Raw genomic sequence first — 8334 nt, 5'->3', positions numbered from 1 at the left:
AAATCAAGTCGGGCCTGTACCTTCCTTTCTCCTCCACTTTCCTAACATGTGGTATTTATTTCACGCTTGTAAAAATCGAACTGAATGATCTTAGGTCATCCTCAGAACGCTTTGTAGACTATAACACTATTACTACAGTACTGGGGACCTAACTCAGGGCTCCAACCATGGTAGCAAGGGCTCTACCACTGAGTTTGTACCTCCAGACCCTGAAATGACTTGTTTTACTGATGAGTGTAAGACGAGAGGTTAAATAATTTGCAGCCACACATTTGCTAAATAATCGAAAGGGGAATGTAAGGTAGCCCTTCTTATTTTATGCTATACACATGCTGAAACTATCCTTTTCCCATCTAGGAACGTTTCTCTTGTCTTCCTCAGGATGTCAACTGAGCATTTTAAATGAATTTAGTAACTTTTGCTCGGCGCATGCACCCATTCTTTCCCCCTGGGTCACAAAAGAGACGCTATCTCGGAGCCCTTTGCTTTGCATCTCTTTTGGCCCTAGCGATGCGCCGTCGTCGGTGCGGAGGCATTTGGTAGGTGAGACGATGGCGACTGGAGCGCAGGATTCGCAAGCCCGCTTTGGTCAGTCAGTGAAGGGGCTTCTCACGGAGAAGGTGAATACCTGTGGTACGGACGTGATCGCGCTCACCAAGCAGGTGCTGAAGGGTTCCCGGAGCTCTGAGGTGAGCGGGAAGTGGCCTCGCTCGGCCTAGTCTTTGCGGTCTTTCGGCGGTGGGAACGCGGCGCGTTGCATTCTGGGGAGTGTAGGCCTGGGAGCGGTGCTTCGCGCGTGGTGCGTTCTGGGGAGTGTAGTCTTTGGTTAGGATTGGCGATAGCGTGGGAATCGGCTTCTAAACAATTCCTTATTTATTTTTGGGGTGTTATTTCTAGTGATTTTTTTGGGTGCTTATATCAGGTTTATGGGGGAGGCATCTCCAGACACTACAACGGTTCTACCCCTGCATCATCCACTCCCTGCACCCTTCCCCCCACGAATTCACATCCCCAACACGTTTCCTTGTTTTTTTGTGACAGAGCCCCGGCACTGTCCCTGAGCATTTTTGCTCAAGGCTATTGCTCTACCAATTTGAGCCCCAGCTCCACTTCCTGTGTGTAGGTGGTTAATTTGAGATAAGGATTTTCCTGCCCGGGCTGATTTTGTTTGTATTTTTATTTATTATTATTTTTATTTATTTTTTCTCTGGCTGCCCCTCAGCTCTTCAGCTCAAGGCTAGTGCTCTACCACTTGAGCCACTGTGCCACTTCCGGTTTTTGGTGGTTAACTGGACATAAAGGACTTTCCTGCACGGGCTGGCTTTGAACTGTGACCTTCAGATCTCAGCCTCCTGAGTAGCTACGATTATAGGCATGAGCTACCAGCGCCTGACAATTTTTTTTAAAAAAATCAGGGCCTGGGTACTGTCCTTGAGCTCTTTTTGCTCAAGGCTAGTGCTCTACCATTTTGAGCCACATCTCCACTATTGTTTTGTGGGAGCTTTTTTTGTTTTTGTTTTTTGTAGGTTGTGGGGCCTGAACTCTGGGCCTGGGCGCTGTCTCTCAGCTCTTCAGCTCAAAGCTAGAACTCTACCACTTGAGCCACAGTGCCACTTCTGGCTTTTTCTGCTTATGTGGTGCTAAGGAATAGAACCCTGGGCCTCATGCATACAAGGCAAACACTCTACCCCTAAGTCATCTTCCCAGCCCCTCCACTACTGGTTTTATGGTGGTTAATTGTCTCACAGACTTTCCTGTTCCGCTTTGGAACCACAATCCTCAGATCTCAGCCTCCTGAGCAACTAGGAGTACAGTTGTGAGCCATCAGCTGCTAACTGTATCTACTGTTTTAAAAAGAAGCTCAGAAGCACAGAAAGAGAGGGAGAAAGGGTTAACAAATGCAACCATGCTATTCAGTATAGACTATGTAGAAAATGACCTTTGTAACTTGTGGGTTGGGATGGAAGAGGGAAACTAGGGGGGAACAAAAGAAATATACTTGCCTGGCACTGGTGGCTCATGCCTGTAATTCTAGCCACTCAGGTTCCTGAGATCTGAGGATCGAGGTTCAGAATCAGTGCAAATAGGAAAGTCTGTAAGACTTATCTCCAACTAACTACCAGAAAACTGGAAGTGGCACTGTGGCTCAAAGGGATAGAGTGCTCACCTGGAGCTAAAGGGCTGAGGGATAGCAACCAGAGACAGAGTTCAAGACCCACAGCTGACAAAATAAATAACTATATAAAAAATGTACTCATGGGCTGGGGCTTAGTGGTAGAGTGTTTGCCTTGCATGTATGAGGTCCTGGGTTCGATTCCTCAGCACCACATAAGCAGAAAAAAGCTGGAAGTGGTGTTGTGGTTCAAGTGGTAGGGCGCTAGCCTTAAGCGGAAGAGCTGAGGGACAGCGCCCAGGCTGAGAGTTCAGGCCCCATGACTGTCAAAAAAATAAATAAAATAAAAATTAAAAATTATATAAATAAAAATGTACTCATTACCTAACTTATAGAATGGTAACACCCCTGTAAAATCCCTTAATAATAACAACAAAATTATATTAAAAATTAAAAAGAAAAAATAATAAAAGGACTCATAATTAGGCCAGCAAAATAAATAAGTAAAGCAAGGGCAAGACAAACCAAAAATGAGTAAAAATCACTACGTATGAGTGATAGAGAACCGGGAGAAGAAGGGGCAAGGTGGAGGGCCTTTTTTTTTTGGCCAGTCAGTCCTGGGGCTTGAACTCTGGGCCTGGGCACTGTCCCTAAGCCTCTTTTGCTCAAGGTTAGCACTCTACTACTTGAGCCACAGAGCTACTTCAGGTTTTTTCTGTGTATGAGTTATTGAGGTATCTATCGAACCCAGGGCTTAATGTATGCTAGGCAAGTATTCTACCATTAAACCACATTCTCAGCCCATGGAGGGTCTCTAGAAGTACAGGGACTGGGAAGGTGGCTTAGTGGTAGAGTGATTGCCTAGCATGCATGAAGCCCTGGGTTTGATTCCTCAGTACCACATAAAAAGAAAAAGCTGGAAATAGTACTATGACTTATGTGGTAGAGTGCTAGCCTTCAGGAAAAGAAGCTCAGACACAGTGCCCAGGCCCTCAGTTCAAGCCCTAGGACTGGCCAAAAATAAAAAGAAGTACATAAAGTTTTACTAATTTTAAAACTTTAATGGAAAAATAGCTGCCTGGGGGAAGGAACCTTGGAAAGTCCATGATACTGATGTTCCTGGTTAACTCTTGAAGTTGTTCCTTTTCATGGAATCTTCTGGCTCAGGGGAACAGGGAGAGATTGGTAGCATGCACGTCACATGCTTGATAAGGCTAGATTTAAGGTAAGTCTGGATTGGTCACTTGCTCGTCACATCCTTGATAAGGCTATATTTATGGTAAGTCTGGAGCAGGGTGCAGCCAGAGGCCAGGAACTTCACCTAATCTCAGCTTGCCTTGCCTTGACCCCAGGCCACCTTGTTGACTTCAACATCTGCTTTTTTCTCTGTTGGAATTCCTGGAAATCTCCTTTTCTCTTCCCTAGTCCCATTTGGCTATCTTCATCTTTCTATACCTTTTTCCTTCTATTGTTTTTTTTCTTTCCCTCCCTCCCTCCCTTCCTTTTCTCTCTCCTTTCTCTTTTCTTTGTTTCTTTCTCTCCCCACCACTGCCTCTGTGATGCTGGGATGGAACCCAGGTTGTTTTTTTGGGGGGGGCTCTGGTCCTGGGGCCTGAATTCTGGGCCTGGGCACTGTCCCTGAACTCTTTAGTTCAAGGAGAGCACCCTACAACTTGAGCCACAGCACCACTTCCAGTTTTCTGGTGGTTAATTGGAAATAAGAATCTCACAGACTTTCCTGCCTGGGCTGGCTTTGAACCACAATTCTCAGATCTCAGCCTCCTGAGTAGCTAGGATTACAGGTATGAGCCACCGGCACCTGGCTCATTTTATTTCTAAATAGCTATTTTCCCTCTGTACTTTCCAGTCCACTGCCAACTTCTGTGCTCTCACTTCCATTGAACCGTCTCCAATCTGCTTTTGAAGAATCAGAAGTGAGGAATCATGACTTCTCTCAGTACTGGATGAGGAAATCATGCCCAGGCTGCAGCATTTAAGAGCACTTGATTACTCAGGTCATGGACCCAAGTAGGCCCGTACCAAAACTGCCATAGTGCCAGTGACATTCTTTACCTGAACTAATGAAGAATCAGCCTCCATTATATTTGAGTGTGTGTAAGGTTGTCTGGAGCAGGAAGGGTAGTGATAGAATGGCTGCAGAGACAAGATTGCAGTTGCGGAATCATGATCTTCACCATCTGATTTTTGTCTTTCAGCTGCTAGGTCAGGCAGCCCGAAACATGGTGCTACAGGAAGATGCCATCCTGCACTCAGAAGATGTGAGAAACTATTTTTATTTTAAAGGATTTGGGGGTTATAACCATACTTTGTATGGCTACAGGGGAGTGGAATGTTGTGTTTCTGTCTTGTGCAGAGTTTAAGGAAGATGGCAATTATAACCACACATCTTCAGTACCAGTGAGTATGCCCTCTCCAGCAATGGGCTTGTCGCAAAGTCATTGTCCCCAGCCCTTGTGCATTACTTTCATGCTTCCCACATTTTCGATAGGGGTCCTTGGGAGACAGGGGTGGGAGCAAAGGTAGGCCTGGGGATGTATGCCTCCTACCCCAGAAGTTGGGGTTGCAGATCAGATCAGAGGCAGGGTCCATCTTTTGTGACCCTCTCTGTGTTAGTCTGAAAGCCCTTGCCCTGCTATCTTGTGATTGGCATCTGGAGGTACTTACTTAGTACTTGCCAGCTGTCTGGGCCTTAGTGGTGATGGTAACCCATTTTTACATTTTTCTGTGTAGCACAGCACTAGCCACATGTAAGCCATCAGGAGATTTGGAACTATAGAGATGGCTTTGTTAAAATTGTGAATACAATTTTTAATTTTTTTCATTTAATTTTGAAAAAAATGTTGATTTGCTTTTGTTTTATTTTAAAATATTTTATGTAGTTAAGGTTATATACTTATAATTTATTTTATAGTGCAAGTGTATGATTGGGAATTTAAGTCTTGTTTGTTTGTTTTTTTTTAAATTTTTTTGTCCAGTCCTGGGGCTTGAACTCAAGGCCTGGGCACTGTCCCTGAGCTCCTTTTGCTCAAGGCTAGCATTCTACCACTTGAGCCACAGCACCACTTCCAGCCTTTTCTGTTTTTGTGGTACTGAGGAATCGAACCCAGGGCTTCATGCATGCTAGGCAAGTGTGCTACCACTAAGCCACATTCCCCTGTGCTCACACTAAATTGAAGCCTTGCATGGAGTTTATTGCCTCTGCAAGTTCAGAAGCCATCTTTTTAGCAGCTCTGCACTTAGCTAGACTCAATAGCGCAATCCTAGGACAGAAATGTAGAATGTGACAAGCCAGAAATAACGTATGCTAGTTCACTGGGTTTCTTTCTTTTTTTTTTTTCAGGTAAGGGGTAGGTTTATTCATCGTTCCGGCTGGCACCAGGCCATCTTGGCCCTCCACACGGTGGGGAAAGGCCTGGGAAAGAGAGCTGGGAGAGCTGGGAAAGAGATAGAGCTGGGAAAGAGAGAAAAAAGAGCTAGGAAAGAGCGGAGAGAGTGGGGAGAGAGCAGAGAGCACTGGGTTTCTTATGTATGTTTTTCTCTTTCCTTTTTGGACTTAGGCAAGAAGCTATTCAGAAGAAGTAAGTAACCCCCAAAGGTAGGGCTGTGGGGACTCAATTGAAGCAGCCTGAGGGAAGTTGCACTGCTGCACCAGGATCAGTGCAGAACTCTTATCAACCCACATCATTTTACATTATCATCTCATAGGATTTAAAGAACATATTGTATTTCAAAGGCATACAGTAAGCTGATTCACTGCCAGTGAGGTTTCTAAGTGTTACAGGATGAACGGGCCAACCTTAAGGAATAGAAAACCTTATACATCCCTTATATTTTTTAAATAGAGTAAAAGTGCTAGAAGTCATAAATCTACTTTTTTTTTTTTTGGTGGGTCGTGGTTCTTGAACTCTGGGCCTGGGCCCTGTCCCTGAGCTCTTCAGCTCAAGGCTAGTGCTACCACTTGAGCCACAGCACCACTTCTACTTTTCTGGTATTTAATTAGAGATGAGTCTCATAGACCTTCCTGCCCAAGCTGGCTTTGAACCCCAATCAGATCTCAGCCTCCTGAGTAGCTAGGATTACAGGTGTGAGCCACCAGCACCTGGCATAAATCCACTTTTTCCTCTTTTCTTTTTTCTTTTTTGGTCGGTTGTGGGGTATAAATCCACCTTTTAAGAGATGGATTACACTTTTCACTTGCTGTATTACTTACATTACCAATTAGCTTTGAAAAACCTTTGTTTGTAGTAAAGGCTTTTTTCCTCTACTTTAAGATGAGGTCTTACTGTGTTGCCCAGGCTGGCCTCAAGTGATCTTCCTACCTTAGAGCTTGCCAAGTAGCTGGGACTACAGGCATGTGCTGTTATCCCCAATTCTTAGTTTAAATACTTCTAGATACAAAATGGGCCTGATAGAAATAATTATTTATCTGTGACTATATTTATGCACTAATGGATAAATAGATTGTACAAAGAAATGTTTGTTGCTCATTTCAGATAAACACTTTCTCTATTCTGATTTCTAGTGTTGGACAGTCATCAGATCTACAGGACCAGCTAAATCACCTGCTGAAATAGAATGGCATATAAGAGGGTAATAGCACTTTGCCTGGTGCTGAAGAGAGAATATCTTATATACTATAGGCTTTGGGTTTGAGTTTCCATTTTCATCTCCAAAAGTTAAGTAAGAAAAAAAATTGTACAGTTTTTTCCTGAAAAGAAGCTAGGTGGGTAAATTTTGAAAGCACTTCTTAAAATGAAATAACTATGTTCTTATTGAGATTTTTGTCTTAGTTCATTTTGATAAATATTATTTTATATAACCAAATGCCCACAGGCATTGCACTTTTGTGTTCCTCCCCTAAAAATATCCTCCTTTGATCTCACTGTATGTGAATGCCTACAGTCCTGTATAATTTATCTTGTCCCAGTGTACTTTAGATCTAGTGTCTGCATGTGAGAGAAAACAAGCAGAATGGCCAGGTGCTGGTGGCTCATGCCTATAATCCTAGCTACTCAGGAGGCTGAGATCTGAGTATCATAGTTCATAGCTAACCCAGGAAGGAAAGTCTGTGAAACTCTTATCTCTAACCACTAGAAAACCAGAAGTGGTGCCATGGCTCAAGTGGTAGAGCTCTCACCTTGAACTGAAGAGCTCAGGACAGCACCCAGGTCCAGAGTTCAAGCCCCATGACTGACAAAACACACACACACTCACACATACACACACACACACACACAGCTGGGCACTGATGGGTAATACCTGTTGCTTCTTTTCTTCATAATAGCAAATTCCTACTTGAAAACCAGGCAAAAAGTATGATATCTGGCCAGCTGCAGATTCTTGCCTTGACCTGCATTCCTAGGTTTCCTTTCTTGTTGTGACTTTTGATTAGGTGACCTTTTTTCATTTTGTAATTTTGCTTAATTATCAGCAGGTTTACTTATGATATTACTAACTGTGAAGGGAGTTGAATTCCAGTGAATGCCTATATTGGAGGGTTGTACCATGATGAAGACTTTAATGTATGGACATGTTTACCTGTGTTTATCAGGTTCCTCTTGTTAAATGACATTTTCATTATCAGACAAGAACTTGTGCTGTTTTTCCTTATGGGGCTAGAAGTGGAACCTAGCCCCTCGTGCAAAATAGGCAAATGTTGTACCAGTGAATTATGTCCCCAGTTCTTGACATTTCCATTATCCAACCTGAATCTCTACTTTGAACTTAAAATAGAACTTTAAATATTTCTTCATTTACTAAGAAATTGAGAAAAAGTTTATGTTTAAGCAGAGCGCTAGTGGCTCACCCCTGTAATCCTAGCTACTCAGGAGGCTGAGGTCTGAGGATCACGGTTCAAAGCTAGTCCCGGCAGGAAAGTCCATGAGACTCTTAGCTCCAAAACTACCAGAAAACCAGAAGTGGCGCTGTGGCTCAAGTGGTAGAGTGCTAGCCTTGAGCTGAAGCACTCAGGGACTATGCCCAGGCCGAGTTCAAGCCCTATGACTGACAAAGAAAAAAAAAAGTTTATGTTTTTAAAAAAGTATGAAAGCCAGGCGCTGGTGGCTCACGCCTGTAATCCTAGCTACCCAGGAGGCTGAGATCTGAGAATCGCGGTTCAAAGCCAGCCCGGGCATGAAAGTCTGTGAGACTCTTACCTCCAATAAACCACTAGACAACTGGAAGTAATGCTGGGGCTCAAT

General features: G+C 43.8%; 1 protein-coding gene across 3 annotated transcripts; it reads left to right on the top strand.

The window, feature by feature from the left end:
• Positions 1-530: 530 nt before the first annotated feature.
• On the top strand, positions 531-7725 carry Borcs7 (BLOC-1 related complex subunit 7). 3 transcript variants are annotated; one of them, XM_069994340.1, is made up of 5 exons: positions 531-689; positions 4330-4392; positions 4488-4531; positions 5692-5712; positions 6657-7725. In XM_069994340.1, exons 1-5 carry the CDS (start codon positions 552-554, stop codon positions 6706-6708), a joined length of 318 nt encoding a protein of 105 aa, XP_069850441.1. In that variant the 5' UTR covers positions 531-551; the 3' UTR covers positions 6709-7725. The 3 variants fall into 3 exon arrangements, with proteins under 3 accessions (XP_069850441.1, XP_069850460.1, XP_069850450.1); XM_069994359.1 differs by lacking the exon at positions 4488-4531; XM_069994349.1 differs by lacking the exon at positions 5692-5712.
• The last annotated feature ends 609 nt before the right edge of the window (positions 7726-8334 follow it).

Source organism: Dipodomys merriami, unplaced genomic scaffold (assembly GCF_024711535.1).
Source record: "Dipodomys merriami isolate MVZ:Mamm:240054 unplaced genomic scaffold, mDipMer1.0.p SCAF_102, whole genome shotgun sequence".
NCBI classification, from domain to species: Eukaryota; Metazoa; Chordata; class Mammalia; order Rodentia; family Heteromyidae; genus Dipodomys; species Dipodomys merriami.
This window is presented reverse-complemented; position numbering and strand designations above follow the sequence as displayed.

Bases quoted from the DNA above. Each gene is read 5' to 3' on its own strand.
- Borcs7 (XM_069994340.1), top strand. From the start codon at position 552: ATGGCGACTGGAGCGCAGGATTCGCAAGCCCGCTTTGGTCAGTCAGTG. The intron at 4,393-4,487 runs GTGAGAAACTAT...TGTCTTGTGCAG, and splicing joins CCATCCTGCACTCAGAAGAT to AGTTTAAGGAAGATGGCAAT. The intron at 5,713-6,656 runs GTAAGTAACCCC...TCTGATTTCTAG, and splicing joins CAAGAAGCTATTCAGAAGAA to TGTTGGACAGTCATCAGATC.